The following is a 20,722-nucleotide window of genomic DNA, read 5'->3' on the forward strand; positions in this document are numbered from 1 at the left end:
GTGATAAACAACTCTCCCAACTTCCCTGCTCCCGACGTGTATCTGTGCAAGATTTCCCTGTGCAGTTTCCAACAGCAGTCGCTCCTTGTTCTCTCTGGCTTTCTCTCTCAATTTTCTCCCCAATTGAGACCACCTTCCTTTGGACGGACCACCATCCGATCTGCGTGACAGTGTACGATAATATACTGTATTCTTATCCCTGTAGTACCAAGGGATCTAATCTTTAATCCATCTTCCGGCGCTGACCAGGCCCGTCTCCCGCCCAATACGCAATCTTGGATCTTACGACGGCTAGGTTGCTACGAGTCTCGAAGCAGGTTCATTCTTCCTCCACTCCCACCTCTCTAGTCGACCATCGAGACCTCCGAGGCCTCGATATAATCACCTTCACCACGGCTTCTACAGTGGCTCCTCTTATTTTCCGGGCGTCGCCCATCGACCCGACCTTGCATCCGCCGTCGTCGTCGCCCGCCCAATCTCGCGATCTGTCTGCGTACAGCACCAAGCCCGCATCGATTGACGAACGTTCGTCGCCTCGTGCCTCGACCGCGGCAGCTGCTGGAATCTCGCGCCCTTCTTCTACCTCTCCGTCGTCGAACGCGTTACAACCAGGTGAGGACAACAGCAGCAGCTTTGGCAGTGGCAGTGGGAGTGACCTCAATACTCCGTATCATCTGTCCATCTCTCCATCGCTTCCGGGGCTGTCAGCACTGGCATCCGTTGCCTCTGCTCCGACTTCCCAGCTACGGTACGTATCAGGCTCCATTTTTGGTCCTTTTCCCCCGGAAATAGACGTCAATATACGCATCAGTCTTATAGCGCGCCCTAGAGCCCTCTCCCGGGCTCTCGTGCGTCTAGAAGGGTGACCAAAGAGTTAGATGAAAAAACAAGAAAAGAAAAGAAAAGAAACAGACTCGAGAGAGCGTGATGATTATCGATCTACTACTCTAGCGTGTGCAAGATCGGACGAGCTGACCTGATCTACGTGTACCTCCAGAGCCTCGAGCCATGTCAACGCGAACCTGAGCAGCAGCAGCAACATGACCTACGCAACCTCGTCGCCTGCAGCAACAACGGGCGGACAGGGCAACACTCCGGTAAGATCTCTTTCTTTCTTTCTGTCTGTCTGTCTGTCTTATCTGTTCCCCTGGGCTCTCTGCGACGCTGTGTTGGGCTCTCGTTATCAGCCGGGGGTCCTGGCGTCGACGCGGTCTTGGCGCCGGCTGCCCCCCTTCGCACCCGCGAACGGCGTGCACCACCCGCTTTTCGTTTCCTTATCGCGCCAGACCATCAAATCTCTCCAGATCTTATCAACACCGCACATCCACCGGTTGCCCTACTATCAGTCCCCCTGCACCTCTCCCTTCTCGACGCCCACCCTCTTCTCATCCTCTTCTCTGTTTTCCACGACATGGCGACCACATTGACTGACCAGAAGCGACCGCAATTACAGCCCGTCTGCCAGAATTGCGGCACATCGACCACGCCTCTCTGGCGTCGGGACGAACTCGGTTCGGTTCTGTGCAATGCCTGTGGTCTCTTTCTCAAACTCCATGGAAGGCCCCGTCCGATAAGCCTGAAGACCGATGTGATCAAGAGTCGCAACCGAGTCAAGACGGCCGGTCAGGGACCCAAGCGCAAGGTGAGTTGCGGCCCGAAAAGAGTTTTTTTCCTGCCTCCATTTTCCGACCCTACCGTCGCACACATGCTGATATCGCGTTGCATGTCCAGTCTGCTGGAGGTCTCGATGCGAACGGCCTGAATGCTTCAAGATCGGAGGCTGGCACGCCTCCCTTGGGGTCGCATGGCTACCGTCGCGCCTCGCGAAAGACGTCACCCGGCCCTTCGGATCGTTCCAATTCTCCCGTGTCACGGACCAACACACCTGGGATCCCTTCCCTGCAACATCATAACTCCAACATTGCTCCGCAACACATGTTCGATAGTGTTACTCTGGGAGAAAATGGGTTCCACCAATCGAACACCCTGCCGGCCCTGCAGCTGAGGCAGCCGTCTCCAGGCTCAACCTCTTCTGTCGTCGACCGCCATATGGAAGCACCACAGACGTATGAGAGTCTCCTTGCTGCCAACACGTCGCTAAAGACGCGCGTGAGCGAGTTGGAGGTCATCAACGAGCTCTTCCGTGGTCGCGTCGCGGAACTCGAACAGAGTGATGCGACGGCGCGGCGGTCAGAGATGATCGTGCGCGACTCTGAAGTGCGCCTCCGACAATCGTTGGAAGATGCGCAGCGACGGGAAGATGACCTCAAGCGCCGTATAAGCGAACTGGAACACCAGTTGCATGAGCGTGCCAGTTTCATGGCCGCTCCAAACAGTTACAGCACTAGCAATGGCTCTGGTGAGCCGATGACCAAGAAGATCAGACTGTCAGATGTAGTGGACTACCCTTCTGCTTCCCCAACCAGGTCTCCGAAGACTGTGTAGCTCCTTTTCAGAGGATGATTGATCGACTTGACTGGGTATCAAGTCCTCATCCTTACGACAACGAAACACATCCTTTTTCTGTCTCACTTCGTCTGATCTTTTGATACCCCTTACGACTCTTGCCGCTGGCTGGAAACAAAGTTTACTTAATAGCTTATGCTTCTCTTACCTCACTATTCCTCAATCTTTATTTTCGTTCGGTCTTCTCTGTTTCTCTGGACCTCTCCACGTGCGGGTTCTCTGAATCACGCGTGTCTTCCACCGTATTGAGCTATGGACCATCACACGAGCGAAAGATAAGGAAACGAAAAAGAAAAAAAAGCGAATCGATCGAGGAAGAAACAAAAAAGGGGTGAAAGTTTCATCGTGTGTCATTTCTGTTATTGTCTTGGATTGCTTAACAATCTCTTGTTAAGTCGGTGCCGGAAACCTTGGGGACCGTGGAATATATAGAAGGATATGGGAGGCAGGGGTTGTTACGGGCATTGGACGAATTGGTAATCTTACTTCTTTTCTTCTTGGCCCCTCGATCGGGCATTGAGTCCCTTTTTTTATTACGACTTTGCAGCTCCTCGCGGGGCTTTTGGCAAAAAAAGAAAACTTTTTTTTCATCCTCATCTCACGACCTTAAAAGCCGAAAACACAAAATACCAATTAACACTTATCACCTTTACCGCAATCAAACAAAAATCATATTGTACCTTCTTCTAACATGTTAATAGGTAGAATCTACCGAATCTACCGACTTCTTCTACATCAAATTATATATTATTATCTTTTGTCTATCTTCTCTACTACCCCATCAATTTAGCTATATCGACCCCATCCCCTTAGTTACTCTCCTCTTATGCTAAAATAGCTGCTCCTCCCACTGCCACTGCTGACCCTATAGTTATAAATGTAATATTACTTCATGAATCTGCCTGTATAACAAGGAGCAAAAACACAAATAGACTCTAGAACATTATCTGAAGGAAGAAAACGTGTAGATTTCACTTCGTATTATCCTCCTCCGCCCCCCTTCCGCAGAGAACATAACAAGGTTATTGTTATCCACTGCTGTGGATTTTGACTAGGATTTGTTGATGTACAGATTAGACACAAGGACGAAAGAGCGAGTACTATGTATGCATTACGCCAACTCGAACTACAAAAAAAAAGGAGAAGAAAGAAAAGAAAAGAAAAAAACCCGAAAAGGGACCAGATTCTATGACCTAAAGCAAGCAAGCTAGTTCGGGTTGTGTATCCCGCTGATACGAAGCGACGCAAAACCGAGAACGGCACAAAAGGCTAGGTAGAAAGATAAGGGAAAGAAAGGATGACGATGGCTATAAGGAAATGCAGCGCCATGATAGATATTGATTGGAAGGACCAGCCCCAAAAAAAGATGGTTTTGATGTGGTTTTTTGTCCGAGGACTTGGGTTTCTCTCTCTCTTTTATTTTGTATTGACTCTCGAGGGGTTAATGAGAGGGAATGAATGAGTACGAGGATAATGATGTGATAATGATGAGGAGGTGCATGCGGTGAGGTGAGAGCTATACAGGCTCTGTTCTGAAATAACCGTACGGTAGTTTATGTTAGGGGTGGTAAAGATAGCAATCATGAGATGTAAGGAAATTTCCGCCCGGATAATGTATGATTCGATTTATGGGATGGGTGCGGAGGATAAGGGTGAGGCCTAGAATCATAGCCGTTGGCACTGCCGACTATTGATGGCTCCTGCGACGAGCTCAAGCAATACGGTCATGGCTGGGCTTTGCAAGGCGTGCTCCGTGCACACGCCTCTCCTGCCAGATACTCCAAAGGGTGACTCCGATTCCGGCAAGGCCAGAGAAGAAGGTCGTGTAGTATGCGGCTTTGTAGCAGCTCAGACCTTCGCGACAGTCGCGCTCGCCATCGGGAGAGACTACCGAGTGGCGGTCATAAATGGCACCATAGAGGAGGTTGAAGATGTTGCCGCTGAAAACAGGAGCAAGCGTCATGATCCCCCAGTTCTGAGTAAGGCCATTGATACCGAAGGTATGTGCGACGAGGGATGGATAAACGCCGAAGAGAAAGCCGTACGCCAATCCCGTAGCCCCGGAGATGAGGACCAGCTCATGGGGTTCGGAGATTGATGAGCCAGCCAATTGCGTCACGGTGAAGAGAACTGCGGAGAAGAAGAGGCACCAGAAGCGAGACATGTTCAACTTCTTCACCAGTAGGTCAGAACCGATGCCTGGAGTTTATATATGTTAGTACAGAGGGGGTTATAACTTCGCGTTTTGCAGAGCTTGCTTACCGCTAAGGAGACGCCCAAGGAAACTACAGATAGATAACACAGACACGTGCATGACCTGTCGTTGCATGATAAACTTGGAGTCGACGCTATCATCGTAGTACTTCCACAGAGCCCTGACCTACACGGATATTAGTATTATGAGATATACTCCACTGATATACTCCGGACTATCTGCTTACGCTGTTGCCAATGTTGCTAATAACGATCAGTTAGAAATGCTGCATCAAGGTTACGGACAGAGGTGGAACATACTTGATAGTCATTAGCCCAATACCGGACAGAAGACCCATAATAAGGAACAATTGCCAGAATTCAACTTTGGGAAGCAAAGCAAGACCTCTGACGTCTGGATGCGGCGTGTCAAATTCAGGACCAGATGTCAGTACTTCCTCCTCGTCCAACTCATTTTCTGGATGTGACGCAAGCTTGGAAACTAGGGACGAGGTCTCTTCCGTCTCTGCGTTTTGAGCAAGGCCCAGAACGGATGATCTTGACTGAGATCGGGCGCGACCCGAAGTCGATGGTTCAAAAGCGGAACTCTGCATACCTGCTTCAGCCGGCGCATCATAAAGTACTCGGCTCTCGGTCGACTTGGTTCGACGCAATGGTCTCGCCTCGGGCTCGTGGCTTGGTAGTGAGGAATAAGAGCCCGGGATCGGGTATATGCGGATAAAGAAGGACGAAAGAAGGATCATCAAGGAGGTTCCAAGGGCCAAAAGGAGCAGGAACCGGCCCGTATCATCCTTGAAAGTAATAGTCGACACCGTGGACCAGAAAAATGCGCTGAGCCCAAAAGCCGACAGAGGAAAAGCGGTGGCCGTTCCACGATGATCGGGAAAGTTAGAGGCAACTGGACTGCATGAGTACTCTGCGCGCCTTACTTGTGTCCCTGAACTCACCTGTCTTTATGGCCGCTGAGAAACCGGAACAACTGCCGAGGCCGGTAAGGAAGGCAAAGATGAGCAGTAGAGGCATTGCGATGGACCCTTGGCCCTTTTCGTACGCTACTCGCAGTTGCGATCTTAGCACAGTTCCTCAAACCACCACGTGCGGGTATACTGACCTACGTGGAGCGGGTAGTATCCGACTCCAACTGCCAATGCCCCCAAGAAGATGGCAAGACGCGGGCCTCTACCGTCAATCATGACACCCAATGGCACACCAGATGCGTACATTCCCAGATTTCCAGCAGCGCCCTGAGCACAGGTATTGTATTAGCTGTCACGTTCGTGAAGGATATCAGGCGTCGAAATGCTCACAATAAGATTGCTTTGCGTCGAAGATAGCTTCATTCGGGATGCGAATTGGGGCGCCCATGCTGAATATGCATACTGATGAATGTAAGTGACCGTCCTGCATCACGATGTTATATAGGTACGCTGATTCCCATACATTTGTTCCACATGCCAGAGCAACCAGAGTTCCAGCTACCACGGAGATAATTCTCTTGTTTTTATGCGTTGAACCAGCCATAATGAATTGAACTGGTGCTGCTGCACCTTCCACCTTGTGTTTTCCCAGTGATCATAAAGCAACGCTGTCCAATTTCAATAATCTAGCCAGGACGCGCGTATCAAACAGTATCGGCTCCACCGATACCTCTGGCCCGGAGTGATGCTGCGGATGCGGATACGGAGCGGGATTAGGTTGGGATATGGAAAGTATGGAATCGAAAAACACAATCGAAGGAAGGACAACAATGTAAGATGATAGGAATCAAGAGAAAGGACAGCACTGAGTGACCAGAAAGCAGATCATCCCCAGGCGGCGTTATCTCCGACGACGTCGACATCCCGTCTGGGCAGGCTTATCTAAGCGTCTCGGTGATATCACGGGATGCTGGAAGCTGGAACGTTCGCCTTCTCCTCTTCGTATCAAACAACAAACACAGCGTAAGTCGTCCGAGAGACGTTCCAAGATGGGCGCTTTACTATCTCTTCCGTTTATGGCGCTTCCCGGCGTCGGCACGGTAGGTTTTTCTCTCCATCGTTACAATCCAGCAGTTACTGACCTCGCGCGCATCCAATAGCTGCTCGGTTTCGGAGCTTCGTGCTGCGGCGCTGCGACCTGCTCAGCAGTATGCAGTTCATGCGGGAAGTTCCAGAGCAGGTATGTTCTATCCTATAGCCAGATACAGTATGACTACGCTAACGTCTAGCTAGTATGGCGACGAGAATCGCCTATGCGTTCATCCTCCTCGTCAACTCTATCCTGTCATGGATCATGCTCACACCTTGGGCGTTGAAGAAACTGCAGCATATGACCCTTGATTATATGGAGATTAGATGTGATGGTAAAGAGTGCTATGGTTGGGTGGCTGTTCATCGGATCAACTTCGCTCTGGGGCTGTTTCATCTCATCATGGCGCTCTTGCTTCTCGGTGTCCGGACATCTAGAGATAGCCGAGCAGCCCTACAGAACGGATACTGGGGCCCGAAAGTGATCGTCTGGATCGGATTTCTGGTCATGTCGTTCTTCATTCCCGAATCTTTCTTCTTCGTCTACGGCAACTACATCGCTTTCATCTGCGCGATGCTCTTCCTGCTGCTTGGTCTCGTCCTCCTCGTGGATCTCGCGCACAGCTGGGCGGAGATGTGCCTGGAGAATATCGAAGACAACGAGTCCAGGGTTTGGCGTGGCCTGCTGATTGGATCGACCCTTGGCATGTATATCGCATCCATCGCCATGACGGTCCTGATGTACGTCTTTTTTGCATCGAGTGGATGCTCGATGAACCAGGCAGCGATCACGGTAAGTCCCCAGCGAAAGTGCTATCACAGAGTTCACAAACTAATTGCAGCAGGTCAACCTTATTGTTTTCCTGATTATTTCCGTGGTTTCCATTCAGCCTGTTGTCCAGGAATACAATCCGCGAGCCGGGTTGGCGCAGGCGGCCATGGTCACGGTTTACTGCACCTATCTCACTATGTCAGCAGTTTCAATGGAGCCTGATGACCGACACTGCAACCCACTCATTCGTGCTCGGGGAACGAGGACTGCAACTATTGTCCTTGGTGCGATTGTCACCATGGCGACAATCGCTTACACTACCACGCGCGCGGCCACTCAAGGCATTGCTCTCGGATCCAAAGGTGGTCACAGCTACACTCGTGTCGGTACTGACGATAACGAGCATGGGCTAGTGACTCAGCAGCCCGTTTCGCGACGTGAGATGAGAGCCGAAGCTCTTCGTGCCGCTGTTGAGAGTGGTAGTCTGCCTGCCAGTGCTCTAGATGACGACGATGACGAGTCTGACGACGGCTACGATTCCAGAGATGACGAAAGAGGATCAACCCAGTACAACTACTCTCTCTTCCATGTCATTTTCTTCCTTGCGACCACCTGGGTTGCCACTCTCCTTACCCAGAACCTGGACCCGGAGGCGAACGATGACTTCGCCCCAGTTGGTCGGACTTACTGGGCCAGCTGGGTCAAAATTATCAGTGCCTGGGTCTGCTATGCGATTTACTTGTGGACATTGATTGCACCTGTCTTAATGCCCGACCGTTTCGGTTACTAATGCCTCTTGCGCGGGTTTGGATCAAATTGTCTTTGTTTTATGGAGTCATGTGTGTATGTATACCAACTAGCCTGCGACGGATCATTGCATCATCAGGATACCACTCGTTAACTACTGCTTGCAATCGAATATGAGGAGTTCTATCATTAAATATATGTTTTTTTTGGGATAGGTAATATCATCGACCTAAGTAGATCAAAACTCTAGGCTTTTGTAGCTGAGCATGCTCGCCGGAGAGGTATGCAGTTCAGACCGGCACGAGCCATCCAAAGCGGGTAAATTGGATTACACACTTAAGGCGCGAGACACGCGTTTGCGCCGACGATCCACCACGACATCCAGCGCGATGGAACGAATATGGCCACTATCAAGGCCATCGAAGCCCGTTCGGTAGGGTTCACTCGCGCAGTCATCTCTCAGGTCCTCATCTAACACCATGTGAAATTACAGATCCATCAAATCCAATCTGGTCAAGTAATAGTCGACCTCTGTTCCGTTGTCAAGGAGCTTGTTGAGAACAGCCTAGATGCAGGCGCAACATCTGTGGGTACGATATGGAATCGCTTAAATCATTCAGTCTCTCGATGAAGTGATAACTAACGATGATCCTTTCCCCGGTCACAGAGGTTCGTTTCAAGAACAACGGTCTCGACCTGATCGAGGTACAGGATAATGGAAGCGGAATTTCGCCCAACAACTACGAAAATGTCGGTACGTACTGGGACTTCCATTTCGAAGGGCGCGCTTTTAGGTGCTGGTTTATTGATTGGAGTTACTAGCTCTCAAACACTACACTTCGAAGCTGTCGAGCTACGATGACCTGTCCTCCCTCCAGACATTCGGGTTCCGGGGCGAAGCGCTATCGTCACTGTGTGCACTCTCCGATTTCCACATCGTCACTGCCCAGGCAGATGAAGCACCAAAGGCGAAACGCCTCGATTTTGAGTTTTCGGGGAAGTTGAAGAAGACACAGGTCGTTGCGGGGCAGAAGGGCACCACAGTGTCGGTGGAGAATCTATTTCAGAAGCTACCTGTACGGCGACGGGAGCTGGAGAAGAATATCAAGCGAGAATATGGAAAGGTTCTGGGATTGCTGCACGCATATGCGTGTATCAGCACTGGGGTGCGATTCTCTGTCAAGAATACGGTGGGCAAGAATAAAAACGTTGTAGTTTTCACCACCAAGGCGAACCCGACCACGAAGGAAAACATCGCCAATGTTTATGGCGCAAAAACTCTCTTGGCTCTGATTCCGCTGGAGCTTGAGCTCGAGTTTGAGCCCTCCGCAGCAGGAAGACGGAAAGCTGGACAGGACGTCAACAAGATCCTTGTCCGCGGACATATCTCACGCCCAGTCTTTGGGGAAGGCAGACAGACACCGGATCGGCAGATGTTCTTCGTCAATTCTCGGCCATGCGGACTGCCCCAGATAGCAAAGGCATTCAACGAAGTCTACAAATCGTTCAATGTCTCCCAATCGCCGTTCATATTTGCCGACTTTCGAATGGACACGAATGCCTACGACGTGAATGTGTCTCCTGACAAACGGACGATCTTGCTGCACGATTCAGGAGCTCTTATTGAAGCGCTGAAAGAGTCTCTGGTACGCTTGTTCGAAGAAGCTGACCAGACCGTTCCTCAGGCACGGTTCCAAACTGCAAAGCAGGTAGCACTAGATCAACATCTCCATGTTGGGACTCAAGGCAGTAGAGACCCTACAGGATCGTCGGAGGCAGAAGCTCCTCTCAATGAGGAGTCGACTGATGTTTCCTCAGAGGACGACCAGACAAGGCATGATAGAGCAAAGGCTAAGATGAAGAGCTTCCTGGGTGCTTTAGCAGACCGCCGTGTGAGCGTGCCGGAGCAAGTCCCAGCCGATTCACCGTCGCGTGAGGCTGTCAAGGCTACACAGGAGACAATGCATGAGCATTCTATTTCTCTAGAACCGCAAGATGAGGAGGAGGAGATCCCATCTACCGGCACAGGCACTGAGGGCAATGAAACCCAGCAGAACGTTCCACGGGCAACCAACGAACTGTTTGTGGAGGACGGACCTCCCTCGGGTCCCCCATCGCCAAACGAACAGCATATTCCGGCACTTCGAGCGAGCTCTCAACAGGAGACGCCAAATGTGATCCAGAATGCATTCGATCGAATGCGGCGTCGGCGGCAACCTGCTGAGATTGCTACTATCACCGTGGGCGACAAGACAGTCACCTCTGTTATCGGCAGCGGTATACCTAGAAAGAGATATCTGGAGGCCACTGGTTCTCCATCAGGTGCCTCTGCTTCAAGGACTAAACGGCGGGTTCATACTCCGTCGCGGCCGAATATATTCAGCCAAAGTCTGAAGGCCTTCGCTGCACCTGGCACACAGGTTGGACCATCATCGGATGGTGAGGAGGAGGAAGAGGAGGAGGATGTAGAAGACATCCAGGAAGAGGAAGAAGAGGAATATGAAGAAGAGGAACAAGAGGGAGGAGCGGAAGATACTAGATCATCTCCTGAACCAGATCGGTCCATTCCTGATGAAACCGAAGAGCAAGCGGAACAAACACAGTTGGATGAATCTGCTGTTGATGAAGCTGAAATAGAAATCGGCGGTGTGTCCGCTGAATCAGATGAGGACTATGTCGATGAAAAGGAAAAGAAAGCGCAGGACGAAGCGCGGGTCCAGGATCTCATTCGCGAAGCCGAAGAAAACGCGGCCTTGCCTTCACAAAGCAACATCAACCGTGCCGACAAATTGACCAAGGGCCTCACGCGGAGAGACTCCACCGTCCATCTCATGGGTATGATCAATTGTTCAATCTCGAGGATTGAATCTCAAATAAATGCCATCCGGCAAAGCCTCAAAGCATATACCTCGACCACTCTGTCGTCCGTCGAAGACCAAGAAACGCCACGCACTGCTGAAGAACGGCTGTCACTAACGGTGTCGAAAGATGACTTTGCTCAAATGCGCATCGCCGGCCAATTTAACCTTGGCTTTATCCTCGCGACACGTTCCTCTGTGGCTAGCCCGTCTAAAGATGAGCTCTTCATTATCGACCAGCATGCCTCCGACGAGAAGTATAACTTTGAGCGACTCCAGGCAGAGACGGTCGTACAAAACCAGCGTCTTGTCCGTCCGAAGACGCTTGATCTTACTGCGGTCGAAGAAGAAATCATCATCGAGAACCAGAGGGCTCTGGAGAAGAACGGGTTCATAATCGAGGTCGACGACAGTGGCGATGAGCCAATCGGCCGTCGTTGCAAGCTCGTCTCCTTGCCCCTCAGCAAAGAAGTTGTCTTTGATGTCCACGACTTGGAAGAACTGCTAGTGCTGCTCTCTGAAACTCCCGCGTCTGATATCTACACTCCACGTCCCAGCAAAGTGCGGAAGATGTTTGCGATGCGCGCCTGTCGGTCAAGTATCATGATTGGAAAACCACTCACGCCCAAGCAGATGGAGAAGGTCGTCCAGCACATGGGCACGATCGACAAGCCGTGGAACTGTCCCCACGGACGACCAACCATGCGACATCTGATGACTTTAGGCCAGTGGAATGAGTGGGATGAGAACAGAGCTGATGAGGACGATGACCGGGAGAGCGATGATCTTGATGTATGGAAGAGGTATTTCGAAGAGCACGGAGAACAGGAGGATATCGAAGAGGAGCGGGAAGACGAAGAACTGTGATAGATACGATGTGATATTATGGATTGGATACTGTGACTTGGGGCACAAAATTTGGGACAGGATTGGATTTATGGTGTCTCGCCATTTTTGGATAGTACAGTACAAATAATCATGAAGCAAGCCATTCTTGGTTGTCGTTGTTTCTGAATAGCTGTATCTTTTATACGTCAGGCTGTAAATAGTCTCATTTCCATATGGTTGGCTACTCTACTGATTTCCTGTTCACCTGCTCGAGTGCCTATATTTCGAGGACTTTGAAACAAATCATAAATAAGGCGTGGTGAACACAAAAGACTTTACCTAGTAGCCAATGCCTTAGCAGCCAGTATATAGACGTTGGCTTGAAGGGGGAACAGCTCATATATCCCGAACAAGGTACGAAAAGAAAGCCAAAAAAAGAGGAATATAATCCCACCCAAACATCATCATGAAACCCTTCATCTTGTTCGGCTTTTCCCCATCTACCACCACCTCCATCTGCCCTGCTTGGCCGACGGTTCTTCCTGCGGCTTCGCATTATCACTCATCACAACATCCCCATCATCTTCATTCTCAACATGAGTACCCCTCTCATGACCCTCCTCACGCTCTTCTCCATCCTCACCAACCACCATCCTCGCCTTTCCCTTCCCTTTCCCTTTCCCCTTCCCCTTCTTGCTTGAATAAACCCCATCTCCATAACTACCATTCTCCCCTCCATCATCATCATCATACCTCCCTCCTCCCCCCTCCTCTTCTTCCACCAACCTCAACGTCTCCTCCACAACCAACAAATCCCTCTCAATCAACTCCGCCCAATTCTGCACGTCCCCAATCTCCTTCAGTCCCTCGCGCGCCTGATCAGCCACTTTCTGCCACTGATCATTCTGCTTTGCCAGATTCGCTGTCGCGCGCTGGAGTTCGTTTTCCTGCTTCGTCAGCGCCGCGGCGTTCGAGTGGAGGGTTGCGGCGCGAGAGCGTAGTTCGGCGTCGAGGTTCGATCCGACGCTGTTGAGAGAGGCGGTGAATGCGGTGCGGGCTTCGGCGGTGCGTTGTGCGGGGGATGGTTGCGGGTTGTCGGGGAGGGGTTGAGGGGGCATTTTGCTGTAGAACAGTGATTGGGTTGGCCCTTTTTTCTTGTTTGAGGCGTGGATGTTTTGTGATGTTTCCTTTGGAGATTGTGTGGGATGGGATGAAGTTGGATGGGAATTCGATTCGATCCGGATATGTTTATATATATAGGTTCGGGAATTCGTAATTTGAGATGCGTGTTGAGATGTATTGAGCCGATGTAAATAAGTAGATAAGTAATGGGTAATGTATATGTATAGGTAAAGGAATATAAATCTCAATTTCGCGTTATCATTTCCGATCGTCTCCGAATATAAAAACCTAGAATAAACAATTATATATCAACAGGTAGGTAAGTATCATCAAGTATCAATATACCATTAAAATTCAAAGCCTCTGCTCAGAGAGATAGATAGATATAAACGTTATCTAGCATAACTGCACAAGCATAGCATGGAACGAGGGGTTATTATCGCCTTTTTATATCGATAAGGATAACTAGCTAGCGCTAGTTAAGACTAAGAAACAAATCAAGATATTCTGGACATTGGGTCAACTACTTATATTGGATGGACCTGTGTATGAAAGGTGGGGAGGGGGGAAGGGAGAAATGAGAGGGTGTCTGCCATGCATAGTTAGCTAAACTACTGTACCATATGGTACAGTACTTAGAGTGCAAGCATCTTCTTCCCTTCTCTTCCCCGCCCATCCCATGTGACATGCGCTAGAGCTTTAGACACATCTGCGTAGTGGGAAGAGGAGGCAAATGAGAGGTCGCTAGACTAGTTGGAAATTGGAAGGGACTTGAATGCAGTCTATTCTCTATAGGTTTTCTGTGGAGGTTTACCGCTAAGAGTGAGTGATCTTCAGGTGTGACATGACACTCGCATTAGTATGCTAGTCATTGGAGTATCTGACTACAAATTCTTCGACTGCTTTTTGCAAATCTGTTTAACCTATACGGTCAAAGAGGATCATTGATGCACGCTAGATATATTTCGAAGTCTGAGTCAACCTAATAATAACACAAGGTCTCCCGCTCCTCCCGTCAAACGCCAATTATCCAGGATGATCAGAACATGCACGCCGAGAATACGTGCGTGACATGAGAAATGCGATTAAACTTTGTGTTAGAAAAAGAAAGCGATATCATCAATCGACACATAACAGGACAGATGCTCGCTCTTGTACAGCGTCAATAGAACCATTTCCGAAACGAAAAGAACGCATGAAATAAAAGTTAGACATTATGTGGAAAACTGCGCATGGGATTGACCATGCATTGTTTCTCGTCCATGGCAATCTCACATATTGGCAAGTTCATGATCAATCTGGCGATCTAGGAATGCCTTTCGCTCGCCAGTCAACTCGGTCTGGAGTCGTTGTTCGACAAGTGCGCGCACTGCAGAAGAACACTGTTAGCACCCAATATATTATACTATTGACGATCACCGATCGTAGCACGTACCTTGCTTCTTGGTCACACTGTCCAAATCAACCTCGGCCAAGCAGTTCTGGATGGCCTCGGTGATGGTAGCGTCGTCGGGTCCAGCACCTGGTCCACCTCGGAAATCAGGAACCGTGCTGACAGGCCTGGAATTGAAACCGGCAGTAAGAGGGCTCCGTGAACCCTGTCTTAGCAGATTCTCGGAGCTCTGCATCATTCCCATGCTATATCGGCTGGTATTCATGGGATTATCCTGGTAATGGCTCAGGTTGCCCATGGACATTTGCCGCGAGTGGTTACCTCCCATTTGCGGGTGGTCGGTATACCTCGTAAAGCTGGAGAGGTGTGAGCTGCGGTTACCCGCAACGTTACCGGCGAATGGCGCAGGGGAATGCGGCGGCATATAAGGACCCGCCTGCCGACCATGACCGCCAAAACCGGTCAGGATGGTGGACGCTGGTTTGACCGAGGAGTACGTGGACTGCATATCGTCCAGCTCCATAGCCACATCATCAGTGTATCCGCCGTTGATGAACTTCTCCTGGCTCATGTCCGGGTTTCCGCGACGGCCTGGGAGGCCATTGGCAAGAGCATAGTCGTCCCATCGTTGCAAAGGAATGCTTCTGGGATCGAACACCTCATCCTCGACAGCGACCACACGCTTGTCTCCCTTCTCACCGATGACGACACGGGTGTTACCCCAACTGAAGTCGTCCTGTTTCCAGAATGAGTAGAGAGGCAGGATAACACTGTAAACCGGGTACGCGCAAAGATAGATAATCATCCAACCGACGTGCTGCCACTGTCGTTTGATAATGAAGATAACAGCTTGCAAACCGTAGACACAGGCAAGAAGGATGATCGTAATCAAAGGGAACTGGCCCTGGTGGGTAGCGGCCAGAACAATCATATAGATCAGGTAGGCGCAGGTTGCCGGGAGGATAATAGTTCCCAGGAGATCGACGAGCACGACAAAACGCATACTAAAGCAGCAGAAACCACACAGATCCTTCAGCACAGCCAACTCGACCAGGTTGTGGACTGTCGAGTTGATCCACCGACGTCTCTGGGAAAGCAAGACACTCCATGTTTCAGGTGCTGCAGTACTGGCGAAGGCATCCGGAATGAACTTGTACGACATGGAAGGGAAATGCTTGGTCATGAGTGTAGTCAAATAACGATCTTCACCCAAGGACAGAAGATTCTTCTTGTGAAGGGTGTCGACGTCGTTATCGGAATACTCCTTAACAATCTGATCCGAAATGATCAGCGGACGGCCTTTATCCGCAGTTCGAAGACGGTACATGCAGAAACTGCTCTAGGGTCAGCCACCAGCTCAAACAGTCTGAAAAGGAAAGAAGTAGAAACTTACCATCCGGGAAGACAAGTGACACTGCCGAAAAGGGACTCGAATGCTTTGGTCAGGTGGTGCGAAATATAGTATTCGTACACCTGAATCATGGTCCACCAACTCCGCTCTTCGTTTTGCAAACTGGTCTCACCGCAGATACCTGCAATCTTGGTATTATTGGCGCACGCTGCAACAAGCCGGTTGAGAGCATCTTCTTTGACACTAGTATCCGCATCCACCATGAGAAGGAATTCATAGAGTTCAGGGTCGACACCAATGATGTTGTTGATCTGATGGAAGATTTCCAGCTCGAGAGGTGACATGGGGGCGCGATGATGGACCCGGTTAAGGAAGTTGAGTAGTAGAATCTGAGAGTCACGTTTGCCTCGGTTTCCAGGCTTCGACTTGGTCTGTTCCGACTCCTTTCCAACCTTGACGATCACAATGTACGGCACAACATTACCTTCGAATTCATAGAGACCGGAGTAGACCTTTCCATAGTTTAGCTGATCGCTGCCCTGGCCAACGGATTTGAATGGTAAAGCGGGAGGATCAATTTTCGGGTCCACCCCGAGAATGTCGAGAACAATCTTAGGAGTTGGACGGTCGTTACCGGCACCAACAATCATTCCGTCACAAATGACACAGATCAACTTCCGCTTGTTGTCGTACTGAAGCGCCGTCAAAGAATCGAGACCTTTACGGAGTGCGTCTTCTCCTTCCGTGTATGCCGGGACTTGGCAAATAACGAACTTGTCTTGGGGAGCGGGCCGGCGCTTCGAGCCCAGCTGCAGTGCAGCAAGGAATTTGATCAAAATGACGGAGCAGATGAGAATAGTGAAGGCCAACAGGATATAGTTATTGACCTGACACCTTGGTGAGTCTCTAAAATCGACCTCGCCAACGTAAAACACATTGTTAAGACAGTTGAGAGCATTCTCGAATTGAACCGAATCCTGCCACTTGTCGGAGATATCCTGGCCCGGATTATTTTTGAAGAGGTCGGTGACCCCCGAAGGAAGGAAGTCGTAGGTGTCCAGGTTGTCCATCATTTTCAGCGTATAGAAGTAATTGGTCAGGTCGTATATCTTCTTATTGAGTATGACCCAGTATCGCTCATCCGTATTGGCTTGAGACTGAACAGTGTTCTTGGTCCAGACCAGCTCTCCCTTGTAGTATTCCTTGATCTTTGGAAGAAACACATCTTCATACCAGGTGATTTTGTGTAAGGCAGTGTCCGGGTTGGGCTGATTGAGAGGACCACAGTCATGGAGAGCTTGAGAATACAGAACCGCGTTCGTGTTGTTGTTCTGCATTGTGATGGATTGACTCGTGACGAAAGGCTGACAGGCCCTGGTAAGCGGAGGAGGAAAGTAGGCGTCCAGGTTCTCGCCAGCGAACGGCTGCATGTTCGTCGAAGTTGTCTCGATAGCAGTATCACTGTGCTGAAGCCTCCAGAATTTGCTGATATCATACACTTTTCCATGGATGCTAACCCAAAAGTCGTTGTCACCCGTGTGATAGCCTACTTCTTTGCTGTTCCAGACCTTGTCTTTATTGGGACAAATGAGGTTGCCAAACGCAATGATGTAGAACAAGACAATGAAGTTGAACAGCAAGATGAGGAATACGAGAACGACCTTTTCTCGCCACGCCATACGAACATCCGGACGTTTCATGCGGCCCACGTAGCGAAGAACGAAGGATGGAATCCAGAAGGTCATGGCCCAGACAAAGCCACTCCAGATCCGTCGTACTGGGGTAATTTGTTTCTTCTCGATATGTTTCGGATCGCCGAATTCTGGATCAAGTTCGCCCGTATAGCGACCGACGTCGCCATCGTAAAGCACATCATCGTACTTCTTTTGGTCTCCCTTGGTGCCCAGACCGTAGTCACCCCCTTGGGTATGGATTGAATGAGGCACGGTGGGAGCTATCGATCGTGATCCCCCGGCGATACTCTGTGGCTGTAGAAGGTTATCTCGGCTACCTTGCATGCCTATCGGTTCCACCGGAGGAAAGAATCCGGAGGCATTGGGATTGGGAGCATTAGAGGAGTAGCCGCTCGCGAAGGGATCTGCCATCATGAAGGGGTTACCCTCGGGTTCGTCGGCCTTGAGATCGAGCATCGTCTCGGCTTCCCACCACGGGGTCTCTCGCATCCATATCCTTTCATGACCCAGTACCACCTCACCGTTGCTCCATCCCCTCTCCACGATCCAATTCTCGACTCCATCCCTACCTTCCATGCATCCCAGAGGCATGTAACGATTATAGAACTCGTCAATATCAAAGTCTGCGGTGAAGTCGAGGTTCTTGTGCCGGCGATTGGCCCATTCTGGGAGCCTCCATTCACGGAGTTGCCGGGATACAGTACCCGCGGACCACGCAGATGTTATCGATGGCAGAGAAGTCAAGCTCGCGGGGGCGTCATCTGTCGGATGAAGAGCAAGATGGTACCAAACTCTGCTGCTACCCAGGGTAGTAGCAAGGTCGAAACGACCTCGTTTGCCCAGAGTAATCCCTTCATTCTCCACAGGGAACAAGACCTGTTGCAGGAAAGCACCTGTCTCGATTTCGGCAGCCACCTTTTCCAGTACATTCTGCCTTTTATCATTCGCACGCTCTCTGTCACGGCTGGTAAGATTGTTCGTGATACCCAGATCAGGTCCAACTGCAGCCACTGCATTTCTCATTTCATTGAGGACAGACTGGCCGGCAGGTATGATGTCAAGACCGTCTTCTTTCATCTCTGCATTGATCCCTAGGCTATCATCGAAGATGCCCCTCATAGCGACCGCTTTGCCTAGAGCAGGATCTGGGATGTCGACGATGGTGATGCCGACAGTATCGGCACTATCATCGTCTGAGAATGGGCTCCTGGCCCCTTGCCCACCTTGACTGGACCCATTTTCCTGCGCATTCTGCAGTTCGCTCGCAATGGCTTCATTTGCCTTGCTGATGATCCAATCGACTAATGCTTCGTAGATTCCAGCAATCAAGACTTCCCTCTCGTCTGTGGAGCACTTCTCCATGAGAACCTCAGGTTCGATATCCAGAAGGGCCCCGACATCCTCACAGGTCTCTTCGAGTTCTTCCTGGTCAACCATGAAACCGACCGCGTTGCCCAACTTCAGCAGACCGGCCAGGACAGAGAGCAAACCTCTCAGAGAGGCACCCTTGATACCGATAGCTTTCAGGGACGCTCTGAGGTCCTCTGCAGACGCTGCATCATCCGCTGTGGGCACATAGGATGGAGCATCATAAGTGTTGGACCTGTTGAGCAGAGCGTATGCGGAGGGATCCTTCAAGCTGAGGAACTCTCTCTCTGCTGGGGTGGACGCCGATGTGACGAGGTAGTAGAAGACATCGAAGGCACGGAATCCAGACTGCGCAGGTATGTTCAGGAGGCCTTCTGTCGTGTCGATACCAGAGGTTGCTAGGGCGAGAGATAGACCAGTCACCGCTCCTCGAAGGGTAAATGTGTAGGACACTGCGAGAGACGAGTGACGGCCGTAGGACGGGTTAAATGGAGTTACCGTATACAGGAACGGACGAAGGGCAGACAGAGCCGTAAATGCGATCGGGGGAGTCGATAGCGGGAGGGAAGAGAGAAATGGCACCAACAAGGAAGGTGTCGAATGATGCATGGAGCTGTTTTCCTGTCAGCGTGTGCTCTGCGCCTCTTTCTGCATCTTGGTCTGTGGAAGCCAAATTCATCGTGACGCTTACCATAGAACGACACAGCCATCTTCTGCTCGTCGTCTGGCATGTTCCCATGCCTTTGTTGCCAGCTCTGGGTCGACCACACCTCCCGTCGAGCCATCAGGACCGGTCTGAGAAGCGGTTAACCATGTATTTACCACCACACTGGACCCCGAATCTAGCTGGTACGGTCGCCCGGTAGCGTAGAAAGTGTGAAGTGTATTCAGCAAGGTGGTCGTGGACACCTGCGCTCCTTGCTGCGCCGCGGAGCGCAGTCCAGGAGCTGGAGCTGGAGGAGGGGCCGAGGAGTTCGAGTATATCGAGTAGCGAGTGGACATGCCGGCCATTTTGATCTATTCAGCTAGTGATGTGAAAGAAAAACAGTCTCTCTGCAGCGATGCCGCGATATAGCCGCCAAATCGGGGCAGTTGAACGAGCGTGATGGGACGTGTGCCGTCAAAACATCTGCCGTCGAGGGTTGCTGTACAGCCGACAGCAATGGCGGCGCAAGAGACAAAGCGACCAACGAACCGATATTCAACCTTTCTGGCCTGATCACGAAATCAAGGACCTGTCCACATCAACAAGATGTTAGTGAGCCTCAGATTAAAGAGTGTCTTATTATTCATGTACCCTGTGTGACCTCGAGCGTGGAACGAAAGAAGCGGGAAAACGAAGGTAACTAGAACGAACGGTGAGAGTGCAAGAATCGCTGCGTCAAACTGACAGCGCAAAAAACAAAACACACACACGTCCTGCAACGACGTCGTTCTGGAGAAGAAGATCGTACGGCAAAAGATCGAAGCTGGCCGGGTCGTCTGGATTGTTGATCTAGAGTAGGATAGTTTAGTTAATTACCCCGTTCTGGCAGCGTATCGAAAGATTACCGGGTGCTTTGTAATTCTGGAGCATGGGCATGGGCGCACTATTAATTACAAGATCGACCGCGTACAGTACATACATGTACAGACGTAGTGAGTTAGTTCGTTACGGCTACTTAGTTTAGCAACCTCCTAACCCTTCACGGTGGATTGCAGTGCGATCCGGGCGATGAGCTAGCGGGATCGTCTGCCTGTCTCCGACTCGAGCAGATCCCAGCGTCCAGACATGTCCAATCAGTATGCCGACAATCTCAGACACTCTACCACACGAGGGAGGGCAGTCGAAATGCCAGCGTTATTTGGAGACCACACAAATAACGAGAATAATCCCCTGCCAATATCTGGCTCAACTAACGAA

General features: G+C 50.5%; 5 protein-coding genes across 5 annotated transcripts; 2 read left to right on the forward strand and 3 right to left on the reverse strand.

Annotated features, from left to right (window-relative positions):
• Window positions 1-543: 543 nt before the first annotated feature.
• C8Q69DRAFT_284807 (GATA factor AREB beta) lies at window positions 544-2,535 on the forward strand. Its single transcript, XM_028626950.1, has 4 exons — window positions 544-748; window positions 998-1,097; window positions 1,454-1,642; window positions 1,732-2,535. Exons 2-4 carry the CDS (start codon window positions 1,041-1,043, stop codon window positions 2,443-2,445), a joined length of 960 nt encoding a protein of 319 aa, XP_028484833.1. The 5' UTR covers window positions 544-748; window positions 998-1,040; the 3' UTR covers window positions 2,446-2,535.
• A 1,517-nt stretch (window positions 2,536-4,052) lies between these two features.
• C8Q69DRAFT_284755 (major facilitator superfamily domain-containing protein) lies at window positions 4,053-6,285 on the reverse strand. The gene is made up of 8 exons (XM_028626949.1): window positions 6,121-6,285; window positions 5,988-6,059; window positions 5,792-5,924; window positions 5,628-5,732; window positions 4,981-5,578; window positions 4,908-4,923; window positions 4,729-4,846; window positions 4,053-4,665 (listed from the first exon to the last, which is right to left on the reverse strand). The coding sequence occupies exons 1-8, from the start codon at window positions 6,199-6,201 to the stop codon at window positions 4,178-4,180; spliced, it is 1,611 nt and encodes a 536-aa protein (XP_028484834.1). The 5' UTR covers window positions 6,202-6,285; the 3' UTR covers window positions 4,053-4,177.
• A 222-nt stretch (window positions 6,286-6,507) lies between these two features.
• On the forward strand, window positions 6,508-12,104 carry C8Q69DRAFT_433459 (DNA mismatch repair protein). Its single transcript, XM_028628514.1, has 7 exons — window positions 6,508-6,697; window positions 6,758-6,837; window positions 6,891-7,479; window positions 7,532-8,179; window positions 8,699-8,795; window positions 8,873-8,959; window positions 9,028-12,104. The coding sequence occupies exons 1-7, from the start codon at window positions 6,647-6,649 to the stop codon at window positions 11,928-11,930; spliced, it is 4,455 nt and encodes a 1,484-aa protein (XP_028484835.1). The 5' UTR covers window positions 6,508-6,646; the 3' UTR covers window positions 11,931-12,104.
• Window positions 12,105-12,161: 57 nt separating this feature from the next.
• On the reverse strand, window positions 12,162-13,314 carry C8Q69DRAFT_284927 (GCN5-like protein 1-domain-containing protein). Its single transcript, XM_028626951.1, has one exon. It carries the CDS (start codon window positions 13,007-13,009, stop codon window positions 12,392-12,394), a length of 618 nt encoding a protein of 205 aa, XP_028484836.1. The 5' UTR covers window positions 13,010-13,314; the 3' UTR covers window positions 12,162-12,391.
• Window positions 13,315-14,284: 970 nt separating this feature from the next.
• On the reverse strand, window positions 14,285-19,821 carry C8Q69DRAFT_402696 (chitin synthase; the record flags this gene model as incomplete). Its single annotated transcript, XM_028627967.1, has 4 exons — window positions 14,285-14,382; window positions 14,449-15,740; window positions 15,800-19,432; window positions 19,511-19,821. The coding sequence occupies 4 exons, from the start codon at window positions 19,819-19,821 to the stop codon at window positions 14,285-14,287; spliced, it is 5,334 nt and encodes a 1,777-aa protein (XP_028484837.1).
• Between the last annotated feature and the right edge of the window lie 901 nt (window positions 19,822-20,722).

The sequence above is a fragment of the Paecilomyces variotii genome (genome assembly GCF_004022145.1).
Source record: "Paecilomyces variotii strain CBS 101075 chromosome Unknown C8Q69scaffold_6, whole genome shotgun sequence".
NCBI classification, from domain to species: Eukaryota; Fungi; Ascomycota; class Eurotiomycetes; order Eurotiales; family Thermoascaceae; genus Paecilomyces; species Paecilomyces variotii.

Coding starts and splice junctions, on each gene's coding strand:
- C8Q69DRAFT_284927 (XM_028626951.1), bottom strand. CDS start 13,009: ATGCCCCCTCAACCCCTCCCCGACAACCCGCAACCATCCCCCGCACAA.
- C8Q69DRAFT_433459 (XM_028628514.1), top strand. CDS start 6,647: ATGGGCGCTTTACTATCTCTTCCGTTTATGGCGCTTCCCGGCGTCGGC. Junction 6,698..6,757: donor CGCTTCCCGGCGTCGGCACG/GTAGGTTTTTCT, acceptor CGCATCCAATAG/CTGCTCGGTTTCGGAGCTTC. Junction 8,180..8,698: donor TCAAAATTATCAGTGCCTGG/GTCTGCTATGCG, acceptor GTGAAATTACAG/ATCCATCAAATCCAATCTGG.
- C8Q69DRAFT_284755 (XM_028626949.1), bottom strand. CDS start 6,201: ATGGCTGGTTCAACGCATAAAAACAAGAGAATTATCTCCGTGGTAGCT. Junction 6,060..6,120: donor CTCTGGCATGTGGAACAAAT/GTATGGGAATCA, acceptor TACATTCATCAG/TATGCATATTCAGCATGGGC. Junction 5,733..5,791: donor ATACTACCCGCTCCACGTAG/GTCAGTATACCC, acceptor AACTGCGAGTAG/CGTACGAAAAGGGCCAAGGG.
- C8Q69DRAFT_284807 (XM_028626950.1), top strand. CDS start 1,041: ATGACCTACGCAACCTCGTCGCCTGCAGCAACAACGGGCGGACAGGGC. Junction 1,098..1,453: donor GCGGACAGGGCAACACTCCG/GTAAGATCTCTT, acceptor CCGCAATTACAG/CCCGTCTGCCAGAATTGCGG. Junction 1,643..1,731: donor GTCAGGGACCCAAGCGCAAG/GTGAGTTGCGGC, acceptor TTGCATGTCCAG/TCTGCTGGAGGTCTCGATGC.